The sequence below is a fragment of the Phoca vitulina genome, unplaced genomic scaffold (genome assembly GCF_004348235.1).
Source record: "Phoca vitulina isolate PV1807 unplaced genomic scaffold, GSC_HSeal_1.0 scaffold96, whole genome shotgun sequence".
In the NCBI taxonomy this organism is placed as follows: Eukaryota; Metazoa; Chordata; class Mammalia; order Carnivora; family Phocidae; genus Phoca; species Phoca vitulina.
In genome coordinates this window covers 2,513,695-2,537,615 of record NW_022589799.1, presented here as the reverse complement: position 1 = coordinate 2,537,615, position 23,921 = coordinate 2,513,695, and the positions used below count along the sequence as shown (strand labels likewise).

At 50.1% G+C, this 23,921-nt stretch overlaps 2 protein-coding genes across 2 annotated transcripts; one reads left to right on the top strand and one right to left on the bottom strand.

Annotated features, from left to right (window-relative positions):
- Positions 1-221: 221 nt before the first annotated feature.
- On the top strand, positions 222-1,883 carry BOLA1 (bolA family member 1). Its single transcript, XM_032397045.1, has 2 exons — positions 222-333; positions 669-1,883. The coding sequence occupies exon 2, from the start codon at positions 672-674 to the stop codon at positions 1,083-1,085; it is 414 nt and encodes a 137-aa protein (XP_032252936.1). The 5' UTR covers positions 222-333; positions 669-671; the 3' UTR covers positions 1,086-1,883.
- A 1,886-nt stretch (positions 1,884-3,769) lies between these two features.
- Positions 3,770-14,516, bottom strand: SV2A (synaptic vesicle glycoprotein 2A). Its single transcript, XM_032397071.1, has 13 exons — positions 13,767-14,516; positions 12,612-13,570; positions 11,361-11,541; positions 10,393-10,544; positions 10,149-10,282; positions 9,458-9,547; positions 9,102-9,212; positions 8,835-8,923; positions 8,356-8,520; positions 8,061-8,194; positions 6,777-6,983; positions 6,008-6,167; positions 3,770-5,630 (listed from the first exon to the last, which is right to left on the bottom strand). Exons 2-13 carry the CDS (start codon positions 13,231-13,233, stop codon positions 5,447-5,449), a joined length of 2,229 nt encoding a protein of 742 aa, XP_032252962.1. The 5' UTR covers positions 13,234-13,570; positions 13,767-14,516; the 3' UTR covers positions 3,770-5,446.
- Between the last annotated feature and the right edge of the window lie 9,405 nt (positions 14,517-23,921).

Below are 23,921 nucleotides of genomic sequence, written 5' to 3'. Positions count from 1 at the left end.
TGGAATGAGCTTCCATTTTCTTGTATGTAAAATAAAGGAGTTCAGCTAGATGACAATAAAATGTATCAAATAACAGCAGTCCCAATTGAGCGGGAATTCCTGGATTTTTTGCATCTCTCTGCTTCGTGACCTAAAAGCACCAGTCGCCAAAAAAAAAAAAGACTACAGTTCCCGTGAGTCCTCGGGGCATCACGTGGCGCCTGCCCATTCTTCCATCGCGTAGCCAGGACTCCATTTCCCAGCGTGCCTCAGGACGCGACGAGCGCGTTTGTCCGAGACCTTCAGGAGTCGGGTCCGTGAGCCCCAGCTGCGGTAGCCAAGGCTGAGCGGAAGGTAGAAAGGGCCCAGCCTGGGATTAAAGGGGACAGTGGCTCAACCACAAACCCGGGGTTGTACATACCCTGCCTTTGCAACCTCCGGCCCACTCCCTGCTAAATGTGCCTCTCGCGGGCCCTTTCCAGTCCCTCGTCGGCCCTCCGCTGCCCTCGGCTGGAGGCCAAATTCCCCCACGTCACGCAGAGGAGAGGGTTGGTGTCTGGAGTCGAGGCGGGCGGCCTGCAGGAGCGGAGTGTGGATGTGGGCGGCTGGGGCTGGGCGGCTGGTGAGACGGGGCGCTCACCGGGTGGGAGGCCCTGACCCTCACTGCTCGGGCCTTGTCTCTGCGGTAGCCGATGCTGAGTGGGCAGCTGGTCGGGCGCCTGTTCTCCATGGCCGGTCGCGTGTGTCTGTCCCGGAGCAGCGCGGGATTGGGGACCATCGGTCCCGTCGAGGCAGCCATTCGCACGAAGTTGGAGCAGGCACTCAACCCCGAGGTGCTGGAGCTGCGCAACGAGAGCGGCGGCCATGCAGTCCCACCGGGCAGCGAGACGCATTTCCGCGTGGCGGTGGTGAGCTCTCGCTTTGAGGGACTGAGCCCCTTACAACGGCACCGGCTGGTCCACGCTGCCCTGTCTGAGGAGCTGGCTGGGCCGGTCCACGCACTGGCCATACAGGCACGGACCCCCGCCCAGTGGAAGGAAAACCCTCAACTGGACATGAGCCCCCCTTGCCTGGGTGGGAGCAAGAAAACTCGGGGAACCCCCTGAGCCCCAAGAGAGGGAAGACCAGGATTCTAATGGTTTGGAATAAACTACGGGCTTTCCTCCCTTCAATACGGTCTGGTATTTGTAAGGGATAAGGACCCTTGGGTCCCATTCAGCCAGCACATACATATTCTCTGGAGATGGCAACTCATTTCAGATCCAAGCTTACCCGAGGAAAGAGTAGAATCACTCACCACTGCCCTTGCCCTTTACTATTTAGGAAAAGCTGCCCAGGCATTTCGTGTTAAATTGTGACTAAGGAACCACCAGACCTGATGAGTTGGAAATAATCCTGTACATTAAAAGATAAATTATCATAGGAGATACACTGCTTTGTGTTATTAATGGCCTGTTGAATCAGTGCTACAGATGTTCTTGGGAGAAGAAAGATACCTGTAGCCTAGGGTAGTCATGAGGGGCTTCACTGGGGGTAGTGACCTAATTGGATCTTGACAGGAAAGCAAGACTTAAACCAGAAAGGAGAGGAAAGATGTTACCGGTAGGGGGAAGAGCTCAGCAAAGGCATAGAAGCTGGACTAGACAATGACTGACTGGACAAGACAGGAGTTACAAATACATTTGGATCTCATACTGGGGGAATATTTGGCTTTCTATTAGCCTGTCCATTTCCAAAAGGATTTGCCTTTGTTTCTCGGAAAAATCCTTAACAAAACAAATAGAAACCAAAACACAGTAAGGCAGTGAAAAGATGGTAACATGGAAAATGAGTATAGAAGAAGGAGAAAACTTTATATAGCCCATTTTCTTACGAGCCTTCTAAAGTCCTATTTCTGAAGGGAGCTCAAGTGATGTCTAGATACACAACGTTGATGACCTTAATGTGGCAATAGACTCTAGATACTAAAGAAATAGATGAACATATATCTTGATCATTTTGAGCTACAGTTTAGACTACATCTGGTTGGACAGTAGGAAGTCCCTGAGTTTTGAGGAAGGGCATACCTAAGAGCATTTGGGGGCAGAGTGATCTGGCAGTGATGTGTTAGTGAGTTGACATAGGAGATTGGAGGCACAGAGATCAAGAGGGAAGGTGGGACCCTGACTTCAAGGCCAGCTGTAGGAATGAAAAGGAAGGAGTTTTGAGAGCTACCATGAAAAGTCAGAAAATGGCTTGATTAGAACAGAAATGTGAATGAGGGGGAGTCCCAGGTAATCCCCAGGCAGCGGTTTCCAGATTTCCTCACAGATAAGAATTCCCATGGGAGCTTATTTCAAATGTGGATTCTGGGTGCCCCCTCTTCCAAAGAAAAATTCTGATTCCACAAGAATGAAATCTGGAATCCATATCTTTAAAAGACACACGAGAGGATTTGGAGGAAAGCTGGCTCTATTCTCAAGAAACACTCCCGAGTTTTTGTTTGTTGAAAATTTTATTTATTTGAGAGAGAGCGTGCATGCTCTCAAGTGGGAAGGGGACAGAGGGAGAGGGACAAGCGACACTGCTGAGCCGGGAGCCTGGCAGCATGGGGGCTCAATCTCAGGACCCCGAGATCATGACCTGAGCCAAAGGCACTTAACTGACTGAGCCACCCAGGCGGGCCTTAAATTTTATTTTTTAAGTTCTGTTTTATTGTGGTAGTAACACTTAACCTGAGGTCTACTCTCTTAAATTTTTAAGGGTACAATGCATCATTGACTAAAGATACAGGGTCATACACATCTCTAGGGCTTATTCATCTTGCTTAACTGAAACTTTATCCCTTTGATTAGTAACTCCCCATTTCCTTCTCTCCCCTACCCCTGGCAACCATTATTCTACTCTTTGATTCTATGAATTTGACTATTTTAGATAACTAATGGGATCATTTGGTCTTTGTGTTTCAGTAACTGGCTTATTTGACTTAATGTCCTCATGGTTCATCCATGTCATCACATACTGCATAATTTCCTTATTTTCTAAAAGCTGAATAGCATTCCGTTGTATGTATAGACCACATTTTCATTATCAGCTCATCTGCGGATGGACATTTAAGTTGTTTCCACGTCTTAGCTATTGTGAATAGTGCTGCATGGGAGTGCTAATATTGCCAAGATCCTCATTTCAGTTCTTTTGATAAATATCCAGAAGTGAGATTGTTGGATCATATGGTAGTTCTATTTTTAATTTTCTGAGGAACCTCCATACTCTTTCATATAGCAGCTGCGCCATTTTGTATTCCCGCCAACAATGTGCAAGTGTTCCAGTTTCTCCACATCTTCACCAACACCATTTAGTTTTTTTGTTTTGTTTGGGTTTGGGGGATGGGTTGGTTTTTGGTAATAGCCACCCCAACTGGGGTGAAGTGATGTCTCATTGTGGGTTTGATTTGCATTTCCTTGATGGTTAGTGCTGTTTCGTATATACCTGTTGGCTATTTGTATGTCTTTGGAGAAATGTTTATTCAAGACTTTAGCCCCTTTTTTAAATCAGTTACTAGTTTTTTTGCTACTGAGTTATAGGATATTACCCCAAGTTTTCAAATCTGGGAGACTGAGAGGACCCTCCATCTCCAGAAGTGAAAAGGTGAGGATAGAGAGGCCAAGTGAGGAAATAAATGTGGCGCATCGTATCACTCTGGGCTCCAGTTGAGGGAGAGAGGAATAATATTTCCATCTCACCACCTTCCCCTCCCACAGGCAGAACAGAGCTGAATGCAGGTGGAGCAGCAAAGAAGCAGATGTAGCCATTTGGGATTTTAAGGATTTATTTCCTTTTTCTTTTTCATCAATATTTTTCTTTTCATTTTTCACATCAACAGAGTTGGGTTTAGGGGGGTTCCCCAGGAGAGCAGGAGAGATGGATGGGTCCCTCCAGGGGCACAGGAGAGAAGGCTGCGTCCAGCAAACGAAGGGTGAGGAAAGGGGGTACACACCCACACACTGGGCACTGGAGAAGGCGGTCCTTTGAGCACAGACACGAGTTCAGCAGTCCCCACCTGACTGAGTGTTACAAAATGGGGGGAGTGACCAGAGGGTGGGCGCACCAGACACAACATGAGGAGGGTGAATTTGGATTTTCTTTTTTTGTTGTTTGTGTTTTCACTTTTTTTCCTTTTCACTTTTTTTTTTTTAACATTTTACAAACAGCTAAAAACTACAACACATCACAGCTACAGTGGGGGGGCAGGAGGGCACCAAAGAAAGCAGCCACACAGTGGGGTGAGGCGAGGGCAGCTTAACCTACAGGGGCTATCACGTAGAAAGGTGAGATGGGGAAACTGAGGCTTCGGTCCCACATGAGGGGTCCCTGGCTTATTGCCCAACCTCTTCCCACTCCAGAGGAGTTGCTGGGAGGGCCCCTGCTTTCTGCCCCTGCCCCAGCTCCTTGTGCTTTTTGATCTGCTGGTTTGACCATACGCCTGGTTTCTTTCCCTCCCCTGCTACCCTGCCTGTGAGGGGACAGCTTGGGGGCGGGAGGGCGGCTGTGCCGTCCCTGTCTGTGCTATAGTGGGTGGAGCCTCTCACTCCAGAGGCCTGTGCTTCTTGAGAGGAGGGGAGGACATGGACCTTGTCAGGGGCCCTCAGGTCTGTCTAGGCTGTGGGACTCATCCTAGCCTGGCCCGGGGCTCCCCCCTCCCAGGCCTGGCACAGAAACAAGATTAGGGGAGGGACCACGGGAGGCAGGGTCGTGTGTGTGTCCACGGAGATTACCCTTGGCTTGTATCTCAGGACAGTATAGCGAGCCCCTGCCCCACGGCACATACACACACAGTGTTACACGTGCATTCACACACACCGTCCTGCTGAGCTGCCTCAGAACTTAATCTATAAATAAATAAGAATCAGAAGGTTAATTTCATAAAACTCAGGCTTCTTACTTGTAGCCCAAATTGAGGGGGGAGTGGAGGCCAGGGGGCTGAAGTTTATTGCTACTTTCCCAGCGTCCAGCAGGCGTGAGAGGGCACCTGAGGCCCTTCCAACTCTAAGAAGTTCTTTTGGTCCATAGACTACACCGAGCCCCAGCCCCCAGCATAACCACATGCCCACGGTTTCACCAGGGCCTAGGCAGAGGGGATGCGGGGGGGGCGGGAGGCCTGTTCTGGACCCCCTAGAGCCAGGAAGAGCTAGGGCCCCTCACTAACACCGGGGGAGAAGGGTGGGGCCAAGCCTTCTCTTGTGCAAAGTCAACGGGGGTAGGAGGTGGGGAGTTGAGCTGCATCCCGAAACTGGGACGCAAGAGCCTTCCCTGTAGTTCCCGCGCACGGGTCACACACATGCACACGCGCACGCACACACACACGGCTAAGACACGGAACACAGGGCAGTGGGGACTGAGGCTTCTCGGGCCAGGGGGGCGGGGCAGGGAGGGAGCAGGGGCCGTAGGTCTCACAGTGTGCCTGCTGCCCTCAAAAGCCCTGCGGCGCTCACTGCAGCACCTGCCCCCGGGTCTCAGGCAACTTCAGGGCCAGAGAACTCCCGAGGGCAAGCGCGGCTGAGGCAAACAGGATGGGGGCAGCCTTGGTGATTCCCACAAAGGATGTGAAGATGCTGATCCCCAGCACGGCCGCCAGCTTACAGAGGGCATTCAGGAAGCCGAAGGCTGTGGTCCTGCTCAGGAGCCCCCAGTGCAGTAGGAAGGGGAGACAAGGAAGAGGCACGGGAGGGTTTGTGGGGGATTGGTGAGTAGGTGGGAAAGTGAAGGAGAGATGGCAGGCAGTGTCCGAGAAGGAGAGGAAGGATGGAAAGATGAGAGAGGGGAGGGATGTACACCAGGGAATATAGATTGGGAGGCAAGGGGAAAAGAAGACCAAAAAATTAGGTTAATAGTTAAGACTTCAAGGAGTGAACACCAAAGTTACCAGCTCTTAGAGGAGAAACTCAATGGGAATGTGTGTCCTTCTAACCCTAAAGATGATCTCCCATTCAGCCCACTTCCTTACAGAGGCCCGAAACCGGCGGCCCTGCCCCCACGACACTCCAACTACCTCTTGTCCGAGGGGTAGAGTTCAACAGTCAACACGTCCAGCGCGTTCCAGGATGCAATGCTGACCCCCCCAAAAAGGCAGAGCAGAGCGATCATGGCTGACTCGCTGTTCCCAAACGACAGGAAGAAGCAGGAGACACAGGACATCACGCTGGAGCCAGCTGGAGTCAGGAAAAGGAGGGAACATGAACCTGGCCACAGTGACGCCCATCCACAACCCACCCCGTGCCACCAACCAGGCTCGAGGGTAGCCCAGGATGAGACTCTTCTTCCCAAAGGACTCAAAAGGAAGGCTCTTCACTCATCCCCAACCTCCCTTATAATTATCTTTTTATTAATAATATCAGTAACAACCATCTCTTCAATGACAGCTATGGGCCAAGGACCTTGATGCTTTACATGCATTGATCTAATACAGCAACCCAATGAGGCGGGTACTGTCATCACCCCCATTTTACAGATGAGACACTTGGGCTCACAGAGGTGAAGCAACTTGCCCAAGGTAGGGGGTGGGGTTGAGATTCAAAACCCATAGCCTCAAAGCCTGTGTGCTTGCTATTCTGCCTACCTCCTTTACCCCCCAGAGAAGCTTCCATGCCAGGCCCCACCCCATCTTGCAGCCAAGACCTAAACAGAAGACAAGAGAGAGAGAGAACCTTCTCTGGCTAAGCTCTTCCTTCAGAATGAGGTAAGAAGCGTGTTGACAGCCTCGCCCTGCTCCCCGGCCCCCAAATCAGTTCTGACGCACACCACCAGCCACCTGCCCTTACCAAGCATTCGGAGCCTGCCAATCTTGTCCATGAGCAGCGCAGACACGATGTTCCCGGGAAGCACAGCCAGCGTCCCCAAGAAACTGACAAAGTACACCATATAGGCGCCTTCCCCCGTCCCTGTCACGTCCAGTGGGCAGCCCTCCTTGTTGTGCAGGAACGTGCTGTTCACCAGACGGCTGTTCACAAACTTGTACTCAAACAGGTCTAGGGGCCAAGACCAAGAGAGGCAGGCGGTCAGTGAAATGTGGGAGGGAGGCTGCCACTGCTTAGGGCTCAGGGCGCTGCCTCTGTGGGGTTAGTCAGGGGCGGGGGGGAGGCAGGGCTCTCAAAAGAATTGCTCAGGACCTTCATTACAAAACATCAAATGAGAGCACCCTAGGAACTAGGATTGTTCCTATGGTGCAGGAAATGACCACAGTCTATGAAATGGAACAGTGGAACTGGCTGTTTCCAAGTTGTCTCATTAATAATCTTTGCTTCTTATTCATTCTTTTTGTCTGCCCTAGCTGACTATAAGCAATAGCAGTGCCATGGGTCTAGGAAAAATTACTGAGCCAGATATTAAAAATCATTACAAGTCCTTTCCATTATTTTTCCCTGCAAGGTGGGAAAAACTCACCCAGTACTCCATTAGAGGTGGGATCCTCAGTCTAGCTGACAAAGCAGCATTTCATGTGCATATAGTTTGAGAATCACTGTTTTAAAAACTGGACTAATGTGGGGCGCCTGGGTGACTCAGTCGGTTAAGGGGCCGACCGTTGATTTTGGCTCAGGTGGTGATCTCAGGGTAGTGGGATCAAGCCCTGTGTGGGGCTTCCCACGTCTGCTTGAGATTCTTTCTCTCCCCTTCCCTCTGCCTCTCAAATAAATAAATAAATCTTTAAAAAAAAAAGAAAAGCACTGGACTAATGCAATGATTTCCAACCTTTTACCCACCAAATATCCCTTTTATAGTTTTTTTTTCCTGAAGACCCTGTTTGAATGAGTTTTGCCCTCTTCTGCAAAAGTGCATTAATAACACCACAGAGTTGCTTTAGTTCCAGCTCAAAGGCAAAGAAATTTGATGCTTTTGCCAGATATTCTTAAAACTATTACAGAAAAATGTTCAATTTCCATTCGATTTTTGGAACTCTTAGTGGTAGCTAGTAGGCCCCCATACCACCAGGGCCCCAAAGAGCTCAGCTTGTGAACCCTGAGCTAGGGAATGAGAAAGGCTCCTTCTCCCCTCTTCAGGGTCCACCCAGCCCTTTGGTCTGACAGCCACCAGCCACACCACCTTACCAGTGTTATAGAACACAGTGTTGATGAACGTGCAGTTGCGGAAAAATGTGTTGCTCGAAGTGACATCCTCGAAATAACACTCCTCAAATAGGGAATCCTCAAAGGACACTGACTTCAGACGTAGCCCAATGAACCTGGAAGGCCAGGATGATGAGACATACTCTCCCCTTATCCTCATACCCTCCTCCAACACTCGTTCCCTTGGAATTGAGGAGAAACCACAGGTATTTACCCCCAAACACCCTGTCTCCGAACTCCCAGACTCATAAAATGAAATGGAAAGGTCCCCACGTACTTGTCATTGAAGTATTGTCCCCCTCTGTGGATCTGATTCTCCAGAGTGAAATTAAAGGTCACATGCTCCACATGCTCCCCAGAGAACAGTTTGGTACGGGCTTCGTAGTCCACCGCCTGGAGATGGCGGATCATGTCAGGAAACCAGACAGTCAGGCCATAGTAGCTGAAGAGTCAAGGACAATGGAATCAGACAAGGCTCAGGATTAGGACCAGGGGGTCCAGAAGTGAGGGGATAGAGAGTCAGGACCTTGCCCTCCTCTCCAGCCTCCACCCTCACTACTCCTCCCTTCACCAATTGCCGTGGGTCTGGGGGACTTCTCGTTTTTCTACCCCCCCCAATGTACTCTCTTATCTCCCATGCATTTGCTCTGCCCTTGGCCTAAAACAGTCTCCCCACCACCACCCCACCCCCAGCCTATCCAACCTCCATTCGGTCTTCAGGACTTAGATCCCCACCGCCCCCACACGCCTCCTCACCTGAATGACATGGTAAACCACACACCCATCATCATCAGGGTGATGCGTCGATATTCTGGACCGAAACAGGAGAGAAAATTCCCCCAAACCTAGGTGGAACAGAACAAAGTCAGAGAGTGGCTGTGCTAACTTCTAGCACCCCCAGGCACCCCCTTCTCCTACCTAACCCCTTCTCTCAGTTTAGCCCCCACCCCACCCCCACAGCCCTGACTTTGTCTCCACCTCTCCCACTCCCTTCTCTTTCTTCGCCGAACCATCCCTCATTACCTGCCCCCCCAGGCTCAAGGCCCGGACCCCCCAGCGCTGGTACCAAGTCCCCGTGTCTGACTGGATTTCAATCAACTCATCCTCCTGATGAATCGTCTTAATGTGGGTTACCTGGGGTCAAGAGAAGGGGTTAGCAGTCACATAGTCTGTATTTCCCAACCCCATTCAGGTGCCTCCGTTTCTCCTATGGTAACAAAAGGCAGGCAGGGGCGGCTGTGCCATGATACCCTGAGAGATGACATGGAGGGAGGGTGTGGTCGGAGAGGTCAGGGAAGGTAGGGGGTGGAATCCAGAGAGGGGCCGCTGGGGCTGGGACTGCAGGGCCGAGGAGGGTCGCGGGCAGGGCTATGGCTTACTGAGAAGACGCGCTCAGGATGCCCCTTGGCTCGCATGTTGGTGTCATGAACCTGCTTCAGCACCATCCAGGCCTCATCATGCTTCCCATTCTAGAACCACAGACACAGTTCCCATATCCAGTTAGCTCCTCCCCGAGCCAGGGTAATAGGCCCCCTCCCTGTGGTTTCTCTAGTCACAGGATACAGAAATGCTCCCACCTCTACCTCTGACCTGTGGGCACGGACATCACCCACTCAGAAAGAGCCCCAAGTAGGGATACGGCAAAATATAATCAGACTTGGGCAGTAGTAAGGGGAGCCCAGGAGACAGATGCAACTACAGGTCCTAGGGATCCCCTGGTACGATGGGAAGAGAAAACTGAAAACAAGGGAACTGATGACGAGGGTAAGTGGGTCGTCAGAGAAGCAGCATCCTAACCCTGCTGGACCAAGATCTACTTGGAAGGGGACGAAGTAGAGGGTGGGAACTTCTCTTGAGCTATAAAGTCAGGGCCGGGGCCCCTGCCTGCAAAATCTTAAACCACCCGTGGGTGAGCAGGTACCCTGGTTTCTCCACGCACAGAGCCCCTCTGGAGACACATCACAAGACAAAGGAAGCAAGATAAAGCCCCCAGAAGTGTGGACCCTGTGAGGGCCCCACAAACCAAACCCACCGTGAGTGCTTGAACACAGAACCCCCTGCCCCATTCACCTCCAGGAAGAAGCGGGGGCTCTCAGGCTGTGTGGTCAGAGCGCCGATGGCAAACACGGAAGGGAAGGCGCAGACGAGGACAAACACCCTCCAGCTGTGGAACTGGTAAGCCGACCCCATCTGAAAGCTCCACCCTGGCAGGGACAGTCAGCATCAGCAGAGAGGCCAGAGGCTGGGGGCTCCCACCACCAGGCACCCAAGCGAAGAGGGAGAGGCTGGGGTGCATTCCCTGGGGGCTGCTCACCGTAGTGGGGGATGATGGCCCAGGCCATAGCAGCTGCATACACTCCACCAATCATCCAAAACATGCAGAGCCAGCTCAAATGCTCCCCACGCTTCTCCTGGGCCAGAAACTCCGAGAAATAGGAGAAGACAATGGGGATGGACCCTCCGATCCTGGAGGGCATTGTAAGAATTAAGCATTAGAAAACGGCCCTGTTCCTGATCCCCTGCCCCAGCGCTCGGCATCCCCAAGCGCCTTTCATCTTCCACACCTCAGTAAAGAGACTTCTTAGTGCCCAGTACACTCCCTCACCAGCAGCCAGTAAGCACCCATCCTTGGGACCCTGGGACACAGGCAGGGAGGTCTCAGGGAAAGGGGAGGCCCAAACGTTGCATCTTGAAGATAACTACAGAGTTGCAAGAGAGGGAAGATAATTATGGATGAGAGGGGAAGTCCCCAAAGGAAAAGGATGGGCAGAGAGGAGTCTGAGGGCAGGTATGTGGGAGCAGGCCAGGAAAGAGCTTGCAGCCAGGGCGAAGAATGCATGCTGGTGGCTTGGGGAGTGTGGGAGCGTGGATGGGTCAAGGCTTCAGAGTTCCGGCAGCTGTGGGGTAACAAGGTCTGTTGTCAAATGCAGGAAACATGTCATGGGGGAAGGGGATAACTCAAGGGCTCGCAGGCGCCCAGGGGTAAGGCTGAGACCCACCAGGCCTCTTCATGGAGCCAGGCTCCAAATGGAACTAGAGGGTGGGATGGAGGACTCAGGAGTGGACCAGACATGGAATGGTGTTCTGGGCAGGCGGTAGGTGGGTCCTGGACAGGGGGAAGCTGGCCTAAAGACGGTAGGAGAAAGGAATTCATTCACTTCATACAGATTTGAGGTACATCTGGTGTGCCTGGCACTGTGCTGGGCTCTAGGAATACACCAGTGACCAAGGCACAGTCCTCCTTCAGGACTGCCTCCGGGGGCTTAGCAAGTGGCCACTCACCCAATCCCAGAAAGGAGGCGGCAGAAGAGGAAAGTGCCATAACCCTGGACGAAAGATGAGAAAAAGGCGAAGACGCTGTTGACTGAGAGCGAGATGAGCAGACACTGCCTCCGACCCAGCCGATCAGCCAGACCTCCCCAGAGGAAGGCTCCCACCATCATGCCCAGGTAGACTATAAGGCCTAAGGGAGGGAAACAGAGGCAGCAGGGCTATGAGCAGACATGCTTCCGTTCTCACACTTGTTGAGCATTAAGTGAGCTAGAGCTGCAGCAGAATGGATCAAGGAGCTGGGAGGACTTCTAGAATAGCTAAGTCTACCCAGAGATGAGAGCAAGTAAAGAGAAGAAGTGTGAGCAAAGACGGAAGGTCATCCCCGCAGGCCAGGGGTTCAAAGGCAGGAATGCAGACTTCAGAGACCCCCAGAATTCTTTCTTTCTCTCCCTCCTGCTCTCTCTTGCTTGCTCTCACCTCTCACTCTCTGTCTGTCTCTCTGTCCCTGTCTCTCTCTCACACACACACACCACCCCCATCTCTGGCTTGCCTGGAAGGAGGAACGGCGCGGCCCAGACTCCCAGACTGTCCTATGGTCCCCTCTCCTCTCCCAGCCCTGATGCCCTCAAAGCAGCAGGAAGGGTCTCTTGCGTCCCTGGGAAAGTGGCTCCATCCCTTCAGTCCCCCAATGAAATCCCCCACACAGAACCCAGCTCCAGTGCTTCTGGTCCTAAAACTTTCCTGTTCCTTATTTCCTTCCTACATTCAGAGTTGGAACTGATCTTAAAACTCATCTATTCCAAACTCTGCATTTTAGCCATGCTTCAGCTAAGCCCCAAGGAGTGGGGATCTGCCCAGGATCTCATGGCAACTTGGGAGCAGAGCAAGACCAAGAGATCCTTTGTGGGTGAGTCTAGAGGGCTTCCTCCCTCAGGGTCCACATGAGGAAGGGCCATTAGAGACCACTCACTGGCCCTTGGACACTCCCAACAGGGGTCCATGCCACCATGGCCACCTCCTGCAGAACTAACTAAGCAGACCACCGCCCAAGCCCCAGCCCAGCACGAACGGCCTCACTGTGACCCAGTGTCAAGAGGAAGGAGTGAGGGGAGAGTGTGCAGAGGAACCCCAAGCCCTCTGGGGACATCTTGGGACCAGGATCCTAGGGAGCCCAGCGGTAAGGACAGGGGTTCTCACAAGCAGAGGTGTTTCTAGAGTTTGGGGCAGGACAGGGCTGGAGGGCCCCCCAGTGTGTCTTACCTAGCATGCCTTTGTTGGAGTCTGACAGGCACATGTCTTTTTCAGCACTAGGCAGCACAAAGCCCACCACAAAGACTTCCACACCATCAGCCATCAGCGCCAGGCCAAGCACGAAGTAGAGTGTCCACTGGAAGCGGCCGTGGCCACACTCCCGGAGGATGGCTTCGTACTGCTGAGCTAGCTCTTCCCGTTCTTTACGCCGTTGTGCCTCCCCCCGGCCGCCAGGGGGGCCCTCCCCATCGCCCAAGCCCCCCCTCCCTCCAGCCAGGGGAGCCCCATCTGCCATCCGCTCGCCTTTGCCCCCAGACTCCGCCCGGGGAATGCCCTGATATTCCCCCTCATAGATCTCATCATCCTCATCGTGGCCCTCGGTGGCATCACTAGATGCGCCACCTTCTTCCTCATCCTGGGCCCCTTCCCCACGGTAATAGCCATCAGCAGGGGCAGGGAAGTCATCATCATCCTCCTCCTCCTCAAAGCGAGAGTAGGATCTACGGGAATATTCATCCTGGACTCTGTCCAGGCCCTTCACCACCTTCTTGGCCGCATGTTTCTTGACTTCCTTGGCAATGTCCTTGGCCCCACGGATGAAAGCTGCCCGGTCTCTGAAGCCTTCTTCCATGATGAGTCTTTGGGAATGCTTCACTAGGTTTCCGTCACTCCCTGCTCCTTATTCAGATTTTGCTCAAGGACTTGTGAAGTCAGAAAGTCTCCTTCCCCCAGTTATTTAGATGAAGTGTGTTCAAATATCTCTGGGCACGGAATAGGAGAAAATAGGGATGTCTAGGAGGGGAAAGGAGGGAGAGCAGTTCTGGCCAATTCAGTTGGATACATGGGGAGGGGAGAGGGGGAGCAGGGGAATAGGAAGGAAAGGGGGAGCCAGGTTATGGGGGCTAAGCTGGGGAGCCAGGATAACTCAGGAAAGGCCGCCTACTTCTTCTCTAGAAGCTTCTGGAGATCTAGAAAATATAAAAGGGGAAAAAAAGGAGGTTTTGAAGCCTAAGATGGTCAAGAAGGCCAAGACAGAGCTCCCGACAACCCAGAGCCCCCCTGGGGCCATGTGTTAAAGATGGTCTCCTTGCTTTAAGCCCGCACTCAGTAAAAAGGTATGACGACCTGAACCAACTGTGGACCATTCGGCATAAGGCCCCTTACTTTGACCTTGGAGATCAGTCCTACGAGATTTGCTCCAGAGTCATGGTCACCTAGAGCCCTCCTTCTGATCCCCTGCCCCACATCAAGATCAGATCCCTTGCTTTACCACCAACCTGCAAAGAACAAAACAGGAAATATGAGAAACCAGAATTCTCTATTCTAGTCCAGTCTGGCTTTCTCACTTGGGGCAGAGCTTGGAGAGAATGTGTAGGGGGACCAAGTCCTCCCAACTGTTGGCTTCAGTCCACTGATGGTGTCTGAAGTGAGGCTTCCACACCCTTCCCCTCAGGTTCCATGTTTACAGGCCTCACAAGGAGGGGTCTTCTCAGTGGTAAATGTTGCTTTCCAGAGTCAGAGAGATGTAGGTTTGACTTCTTGCTTTAGCACTTACTAGTTAAGTGACCTCAGGCATGACTCTGAACATCCAGACCTCAGTTTCCTCTTACTTAAGAAGGGGAAAGTAAGGATTAAATGACATAATGTGTATAAGCTCCTGACCATAGTACCAGGCAGATACAAAGTGACGAAGAAATACTAGTCATTACTCTTTGTGATGATGATAATATAGTGAGATCCTCTCCACTCCCTCATGAGACCCCAGAACAAAAGCCACCTCTGGATGCTCACGAGGGTAAGGAGCAGAAAGGGATATTGGCAAGGAGAAACCTGGTTCAGGGCAGAGCACACGACAGTTATATGACCCAAGTTGAAATCCCAGCTCTGCCATTTACTTACTGACTGCTCTTGGGCAAATTATTTAATTTCCTTAAACCTCATTGTCCTTATATTTAAACTGGGGGTAATTTTATTTTTCTGAGTACACAAGAGAATTCAACCTCACAGTAGATATTCTATAAATATTAGTTTTCCTCCTTCCTACTAGATTGAAAAAAAAAATGTGAAGGAAGCAGGAAGCAGCAAGGGAAGAACAGGGGGTCATACTTGGATGCTGTTGCCCAGTATCCTCCCAAAACAGAGTCCCAAGACCCCTCTGTGTTCAAATTAATTCTAGCAGATGGGCCCACACTGTCTCCCTCCAGACAAACAAGGGAAGACTCAAAAAAGGGGAGACCTGGAACCTGAAGTCATGGAGAAGAGGCGATGTCTGGCTGCTGACACCTTCCTTCAGGACATCATCCATGGGCCCCTTCCCTGGTGCAGGCGGGAATACAAATGGCTGACCAGATCCATACTTTTCCAGCATGGGGGTCTAAGGTCCATAGCTGCGCCTCTTTTCTCCAGGGCCTCCTTTCCTAATCCCCCTTAATCCTTTCTGCTCCTCCTCCAGGAGTCAAGGAAAAAGGAGTCCACAAATACTGCACTGCGTAGGAGGCCAGGATAGAATGAAGGGGGCCTTGGGCTTCCCCCCAAAAAAGACATCCTCCAGAGGGAAGCATAGGAGAACCCCCTTTCCTTCATAGAAGCAGAGGAAGCAGGACGAGATTCTGATCAGAGATCATTCCCCTAAAAATATCCTGCCCCCTGCTCCCACCCATCCAGGGCCTTCATTAAACGTCACACACGCATACAGGAGCCCTGGTAGAAGGGGGTAAGTCACGCTACGTGGCTCAGAGAGAAGCACTGGCAAGCAGGGCCTTAGCCCCTCGGGCCAGATGTGAGCAGTGGACCACGATGACCAAAACCAGTGACCCCTATGTCACCTTCTTTTCTTTGTGGTTCAAGGCCCAAGCCATCCCCCATGCAAGAGAGGGAACTGTGGAATCCCCTCACTGCATGGCCATTTGCTTTCGTCTCCTTTCATTCCCATCTAGGATCTTCCCCCACCCCCAAACCCTGAAGGAGACAGATGGACCCACCAGGAGCCACATCCTGTGTTTGTCAACACTATTTATCCCTGAGAGGTACATGTCGGGTAGATAAGGCCCCCAGAGCCACAGCAGGATATGATGTCTCAGCAGCCAGCTTCCCCAGGGCCAATGAGCCCAGGAGGTCAGAAAGGAGAGAAAGAAGACAAATTCTTTGAGTTGGTGAGGAAGTGGTGCTATTTTTAGCCCCCAAAGCGGCACAGGATGGCTAAGCCTGTGGGAGAGAGACAGGACTTGAAGAGCTGGAGGTTATAGGAGACAAGAGTCAGGGTTACATGGCCCTTTAAGGTTGGCTGGCTCCACCTGACCGGAAAAATGTGCCCAGGAGATTTTCTGCAGAATGGGGGAGGGGGCTCCTGAGCAAATGCTTCCCTTCAGGACGATAAGAAGAGGGTCCAGAAGCCCCCACCCCCAATCAAAGTCCCTGACTTTGGGAGTCACCCGGATTCCCCAACCCTCCCTAGCGCAGGTGACAAGGTCATTAAGAAGCAGTGAGTTAACACATCCACCGACGGGGAGGTGGGATAAAAGAGCGGGGATATGCTGGAGCTCCCCTCCCTGTTCCGGCTGGGTGACTGAGCCTCAGCCCCCACCCAGGAGGCCCAAGGCTGAACCTCCTCTCCCTACATCTTATCCCAGGGTTAGGAAGATGGAGCATTCACAGTTCTGAGGGGGAAAAAAGCTGAAGGTGTCAGCTGAGAATGCACACCGCAGAGGACTACAGAGAGGGAGGGCCGCAGGCAGAGACCTCCAAAGCACAGGCATAGAGACCGCCCCGACCACCATTTGCAGCAATAGCCCCCCAGCACCCCCTACCCCATCTCGCCTCTGCTCTGGCATAAGAGAGGAGCCCCTAGACTTGACTGAACCCATTCTCTGAGTGCCTCCCCCCCCTCCGCCCCCTTAGTCCTGCCTCTGGGCAAGTGCCCATTATCACTCAACACCCCTTCCCCCCACCCGGGAGCGACGGCCCAAAGCCCCGCCATGCGCGCTTCAACCCGGGTCGTTCACCACCTCTCTACCCAACCTCTCCATTCTTCCTTTCCCTTCCCTTCCTCCTTCACCTGCCCTTCTTCCACTGCCCCCCACCCCACCCAAGTCCAGGAGCAGACTGAGGCAGTATCCATTCTCTGGCCCCAGCCAAGGTCACTTATCATTGGGTGGGGGGAGAGGGGGAGGGTGTGCAAGGTGAGGAGGGCATTGGACTTTGAGGGAACCCTATCCCACCTAAAAAAAACCCCCACCCCGTTAATATCTGAGAGGGTAGTAGCGACTTGGCTAAGGTAGAGAAAAACACCCTTACTCCATATATGTATTCTGATCAGCACGGCAACTGAAATAAATATCCATTCAGACCACCACCAGCGCCCTCGCCCCTAAAGCGGGAACGGTTACCCCCCCTTCCCCCCCCCCCCCCCTTCCCCCCCCCCCCGCCCCCCAGCGCCACTGAGCACCGGGAGAGACCATTGTTGGGGGGGTGGGGAGCGGCAGAAGAAAAGAGGATGGGGAGGGCCTCAGGGCACCAGGGGGCAACGATGAAGGGGCCAAGGGGGTTGTCACAGACACAGCTGGAGAGGACACACAGCCCTTCCCCAACCCGTTCCTAATAAAAGATGAAAGGCACTAAGGAAAGAAGCGTAATGTTAGGAAGACTAGTGGGAAGACAGAAAGGGAGGTGTGGATCAAGGCAGCCCCTTTCTCAGCGCCCCATTCCTAGGATGGCAGGCCTCAGGAATTTCAGGGGTTCTCTCTCCCTCCAAAGCACCTCCCTTCTTCCCCTTCTCCACTACTCCCAGCCCTACCCCTTTCCCACGACCCTCTCCGCAATCCGGAGGGCTCAGAATCCAAGTTTACCTGGCCATTTTAGAGAAAGCAAGAATAGCAAGGTTTTTAATCCCGACCTGCCAGAGGTGAGACTCCTGGATAGATCCCTGCCATCTTTTTCCAGAAACAGAAACAGCCCTGATTTTTTATTTCCAGTGCAGACCTCCCATCCTCCATTCAGTTGGTGGCAGCAGAGGTGAGTAGGGGAAGAAGCTGAGGGGGATTTACAGGCCTAACCAACTGGACATTAACCCTTCTATTCATTTGCTCCACTGACTCAAAAAGGGACTCCCTCGATGCTCCATCCAATTCCTTTTAACACACACACACATACACACACACTTCTGCTTCTGGGGCAGGAAGGAGTGAACTGGTTTCAGTTCTTTCCCTTGACCCTGTACCAATAACCTGGGCTCAGAGATCCCAGACATACCACTTGGTGACTGACCCTGCTCCAGAGGTGAGGGAACCTTGTGGTTTGGGGATATATATATACTGAATGTGTCTACCTATTCTAGGTGAGGGCTTAGGATATTTTGGACAGAGCACTGACTAGAGGCTCTGACCTGGGTTCTCACTTCGGTAAGCTGTGGGCTCTTGCTCAGGTTCTCTGTCTCTGTGAACCTCAGTTTTCTCATCTGGAAAATGGCACGCTTGGACTAGATGCTGCGTCAGCTCGCTTTCAGCTCTAGTAGTGTGTGATTCTACCTTACTAAACATGGAGGTTTCAGAATGCGGAAACATGGTACATGGAGAGGCCTGGCAGGCTGTGTCCTAAGAGAGCTCCAGGTGGGATTTGCAGTGTTGAATGTACCACTAACAGGAATGTCAGTCTAAAAACAAGAAACCAGTTCAAAAGGCAAAGTGTTTATTTCGGATCAAAGAATTGCAATTCAGTGTACATAGACTTAGGTTGAAACCCAAACAGTGTCCCAATTACAGGAGGTGGACTCAGGGTTTTTATTGGGGAAAAAAGGAAGATTAGATAAGTTGCTTTTATTTTTTTGAAGATTTTATTTATTTATTTATTTGTCAGAGAGAGAGTGCACAAGTACGGGGAGCGACAGGCAGAGGGAGAATCAGGCTCCCTGCTGAGCAAGGAGCCCTGATGTGGGAGTTGATCCCAGGACCCTAGGATCAGGACCTGAGCCGAAGGCAGATGCTTAACCAACTGAGCCACCCAGGGGTCCCTAGATAAGTTGCTTTTAAAAAGAGGTTCATTGGTGCTGATAAGCAGGGCTAGATTCTTCATTGACTGGTCATGTGAAGTGGTCACTAGGCAAAAGTTCACTTTTATCAGTTTTTTCAAATGAGATTTTTTTGTTCCTGTGGATGTCTTGGACTGTTGGCAGTTTGGCCCAGTTCAAGGTTTAGAAAACAGGATGTGCAAGGCAGTTCCGCTGAAATGACTGTCCGGGCTCAATTTTAAAAATGGCTCCCGTTACGTCATTTTTCATAGGGCTGTGGGCCTGGGTTTCACAGACTTCAAAGCTACATCTTGGAAATACTTGACTGTGCCAATGAAGTTTACAGTCTACTGAAATACGAAGCCATGATACAGAAGTATTAATTTACCATGAGAAATTTTGCTGTTGCTCAGACTCATATCCAGCACATTCTCTTCTTTAAGCCAAATTAGAATCAGAATGTCAACATATAAATGCACAATGACATAACTGAACAGGAATATTTTTATCTTTAATGGCATCTGGCCATCCCCAGTAAGGAGTCGTGCCAATGGGTTCAGAAAACTCTTCTTGGCTACAATTCTCCACCCCCATCTCTATTCTATGGGCAGCCTTGCCAATAACTCCTGGACTACTCTAATTCTGTTGGCTAAAGCACTGTTTCCAGGATGGTATTTAGAAAGTCTGTGCCCGCATGGGCCTCAGGGACTCTCCCTTTACTAGGCTTCCATTGCTGACCTCTCTTCAGCTTGGTACATTCTTTATTTAAATATGTTCATATTTTCAATTAGGTTACAGCCAAATCTTCTTGCTGGCAGGGAGCTGGTTCTTCTCTTTAAGGTGACTTTGCATACTCTCCACTCATCCATTACTTGCTAAAATAGAAATCCTATAGTCATAGAGAGAAAGGTTGTATATATTTTTCCAGTTCTGAGGAGAGACTTGATCATTTTTCCCAGGAACCACAGACCCATGCACCCCACCAGCTACTCTTTCATTGTCTCTTTGCTGAGTCCATTAACATAAGAGTTCCTAAGGTGTCAGTCCTGGCCCCTTTCCCCCTTCCACCTGCTCTATCCTCACTTGTCAGCTCAGATAGTCTTGGACTTGCAGACCTTTCCACCAAGCCCAAATTCAAAATCTCCCATCTGTCAACTCAATATCACTGCATGGATACCTCCTTAGCATTTCAAATGTGGTATGTGTAAACAAACTTCCGATTGAGGTCTTAACTCTTCACCAAGGTGTTCAGGCCAGAAACCTTGGAGTTATCCTTGTTTCCTTTCTCTATCAAGTCTTATTGGCCCCATTTCAAAATATATCCTGAAATCTGTCACTTCCCCACTACCTCCTAGTCTAACCCACCATCATCTTATCCTTTGCCACAGCAGCCTCTTAACTGATTTCCCCACTTCCAATCTTGCTCTGTGGTCTTTCTGACCACCCATTATTCTCAGTGGTCGGAGTGATCCTCTAAAATCAAATCTGATCCAGCAGATACTCTCCCAAGAGAAATGAGTGCGTATGTCCCACAAAAAAGACAGGCATGGGTATTTTCCTAGCAGCTTCATTCATCATATTCAAAAACTTCAAACGTCTATCAGCCAAAGAATGTTTAAACTTAGATAAACAAATTGTGGTATATTCATATAGGGAATACTACATGACAAATTTTTAAGAGACTGAAATACTATATGCAACGGGATAAAAAGATCTCACAAACAAAAGACTGAGCAAAAGAAGCTGGACCAAAAAGATACATACTATATGATTCCATTTATACAAAGTTCAAGGAAAAGCAAATTAATCTACAGTGATGGAGAAAGTAGAGGCTACCACCAGGAAGTGGAAATTGACTGTGAAGGGGCACAAGGGAGCTCTCTGGGTGCTGGAAATGTACTAACATCTTGATCTAAAGGGTGGTTAAAGGGCTGTGGGGGGTAGTACATATGTAAAAATTCACTTAAGACCTATGTGTTTTTCTGAATATGTTAAACTGCAATTTTTAGAGAAAGTTTTAACGAGATTTTACCACTCCCCTTTCTTTAAATCCTCCAGTGACTTCCCACTGTATGAAGAATTCTATCCGAACTCCTAATCAAGGCCTAAAAGGCCATGTGGGATCTGGCCCCACCTGCCTCCCCAACCTTCTTCCTCATATCTCTGCTTCCGCCTCACTGGTCTCCCTGCTGTGCCCACAACATGCCCAGTGCAGACGCCGCAGAGGACCCTGGCACTGGGGGGTCCCGCTGCCTAGGACTCCCTTCTCCCAGATCTTTGCCGTATCATGCATGCCTTCACTAAAAAGTCGCCTCTTGACCCTCCCCCTTCGCAGTCACTATCCTATCATCCTGCTTTATTGTTTTTTCTTACAAGATATCCCTCTATAAAATTAGTATTTTTATTTATTTACTTTTTTAATTTTTGCCTTCTCCTACTTAGATTGTCGGTTCTAAGGGAGCAAGGACCTCCTCTGGCATATTTACTGCTATATCCCCGGGATCCACTAAGTAAACACTTAATGAAAGAGCATTCCAAATAGGTTAAAGATTATTACCTTTAGTGCCTGTGATAAATGTCTGCTTACTCCCACTAAATATGAGTGTTGAACTAATAGGTAAAGAATTTGTTTGAAGGAATATAAGTCAATTGCCTACTGAGAGTTGCCCCATGTTTTGTCTCTTTTCCACAACAGCTTATACTAAGAGGGGGAAATAAGACTATGGCCCAGGAGGTGGTAAGTGGGTATGTGGTGATGATGAGCATTTACCTGACATGGACACTTTTCTGACCACTTTATATTGACCACATTACTCAACCCACCTCCCCATTAACCTTATGAGATAATCACCATTTACAGATGATGAGATTGAGGCCCTGAATGCCTAAGTAACTTGATATAATCACACAACTCAGAAGTGGCAAAACTAGGATTGGAACCTAGGCAATATAGACTCAGAGCCCTGATGCTTTCAAAATGTATCCATTTGGGGTGCCTGGGTGGCTCTCAGCTCAGGTCCTGATCCCAGGGTCCTGGGATTGAGCCCCGCATCGGGCTCCCTGCTCGGCGGGAAGCCTGCTTCTCCCTCTCCCTCTCCCCCTGCTTGTGTTCCCTCTCTGTCAAATAAATAAATAAATAAATAATTTAAAAAAAAATTTTTTTTAAATGCATCCATTTAAAGCATACAGTTCAATGGGTTTTAACAATGGGTTTAACAATGGGTTTTAATTTAACAATGGGTTTTAACACCCATGTAAGCACCCCCTTGATTAAGATCAAGAACATTTCCTTTGCCCCCGAAAATGCCCTTGCCCCTCTGCAGTCAATATCCCCATCCCTGGCAACCACTGATCTCCTTTTGGTCACCATACACTTAGATTTGTCTTTTCTAGAGTTTCATAGAAGTAGATTCATACAGTATCTAGGTCTCTGGCTTCATAGCTCTGGGTTTTAGAGCCTTCCAGGGTTTTTAACCACTGCCTTATAAAACTTCCTGGTACAGTTTCTTTGCCCACTTACCCAACAAATTGGCTACTTCACATCAGCCGCCCCCCTGCATTCCATCACTGCTTCTACCCACCACACTCTAAACACATGAGATTGTCAGGATGGGGAGAGTAAAGGGACAAAACAGGGTCAATGACAGCACCTCTAAGATACCATAAAGTTCCAGGGAGAGATGCTAACAAGTGACGCACAAAAAAAGCTCCTGTCCTTTAGGAGTTTATAACCCGGTTAAAGAGGGAATATCTTATAAGAAAGCTGATAAGTGGGTGCCTGGGTGACTCAGTTGATTAAGCGTCTGCCTTCGGCTCAGGTCATGATCTCAGAGTCCTGGGATCAAGTCCCCCATCAGGCTCCCTGCTCCTCGGGGAGCCTGCTTCTCCCTCTGCCTCTCTCTCATGAATAAATAAATAATCTTTTTTTTAAAAACCTGACAAGTAGCAAAGGAAAACATTCATTCAACAAGTATCTATTCAGTAAATATAATATAGTATAATATGACTGCAGCAATTGGCTCTAGGGTTCAGGCAGATCTTCGTTCAATTACTGCATCTCTCATTTCTTAGCATGTGACCTTGGTCAAGTAACTTAGTATCAGTTTCCTGATCTTAAAATGGGGGTAATAACAAAACCTACCTCAGGGGATTGTTATGAGGATTAATGGAGATAATGCAGGCCTTAGAACAGGACCTGGCCTATTAGTAAGAGTTCAGTAAGTATTAGCTGTTATTATTTTTACAATTATTATTGCATATCCCAGGCACCTTCCAATACTCTCGGGAGATAGTTTCATAGAATGAGATTCCTGGGGCGCCTGGGTGGCTCAGTTGGTTAAGCGACTGCCTTCAGCTCAGGTCATGATCCCAGAGTCCCGGGATCGAGTCCCACATCTGGCTCCCTGCTCAGCAGGGAGTCTGCTTCTCCCTCTGACCCTCCCCCTCTCATGCTCTCTCTCTATCTCATTCTCTTTCTCAAATAAATAAAATCTTTAAAAAAAAAAAAAAAAAGAATGAGATTCCTTAAGGGTTCAGTGTAATAACAGGGATTCTTAGATTGGGATCCATGAACCTTGTGGAATTTTTGCTTCAGGATATTGGATACGTATGCAAATATGTCTTTTTCTTGGGTAAGGTCCATAGTTTTTGTCATAGTCTCAAAGCACTGTCTGTGGCCCATAAAATATTAAGGACCCCTGGTCTAGAGCATGCATTCTTAATAGGGGTGGCATCACCCCCCGCCCAGCGGTCAAAAACTAGTTTGGGCGGCAGGAATCTTAGCTACAACAGTGGTTTGTGTCCCCCCCAAAGGGCCCTAGTACATAAACAGATATACAGCATGTCTGTGATATTAAAATTTCATGCATGGGGGAGGGTAATTTGAAAACAATGTCTCGTGGTGGGGGTGGGAGGGGGCAATAATAAAAAAAAGTAGTTGAAAAACCCTGGTTTGGTAACAAACAGATGTGTGAAGTGAGGTAAGGAAATGTAGGAGCAATGTAGTCAGGCGTCTGAAACAGCCGGGGCGGGGGAGAGGGGGGCGGTGGGGAGAGCTGGGGGTGGGTAGGGCTTGGTGGGGAGAGCTGCGGGGGGGGGGCATCTTGACAACTATCCGCTAGATGACCCCACTTGGCTGTGTCAACTCACCTCAAAGCCAACATACCCAAAAGTGAACTTACCATTTCCATCCCGCTCCCCCAAATTCTTCCTGCCGCATACTCTCGTGCTGATTCCACTCTGCCTTTCATTTCCCGACATCCATTCTGACTCCTCATCCTGCTATTTTGCCCTTTAACTACCTCGCCGACGACATATCC

Bases quoted from the DNA above. Each gene is read 5' to 3' on its own strand.
- BOLA1 (XM_032397045.1), top strand. From the start codon at position 672: ATGCTGAGTGGGCAGCTGGTCGGGCGCCTGTTCTCCATGGCCGGTCGC.
- SV2A (XM_032397071.1), bottom strand. From the start codon at position 13,233: ATGGAAGAAGGCTTCAGAGACCGGGCAGCTTTCATCCGTGGGGCCAAG. The intron at 9,548-10,148 runs GTGAATGGGGCA...CTGTGGTTCTAG, and splicing joins GCCCCCGCTTCTTCCTGGAG to AATGGGAAGCATGATGAGGC. The intron at 5,631-6,007 runs GTAGTTGGAGTG...GCTCCTGAGCAG, and splicing joins CTCTACCCCTCGGACAAGAG to GACCACAGCCTTCGGCTTCC.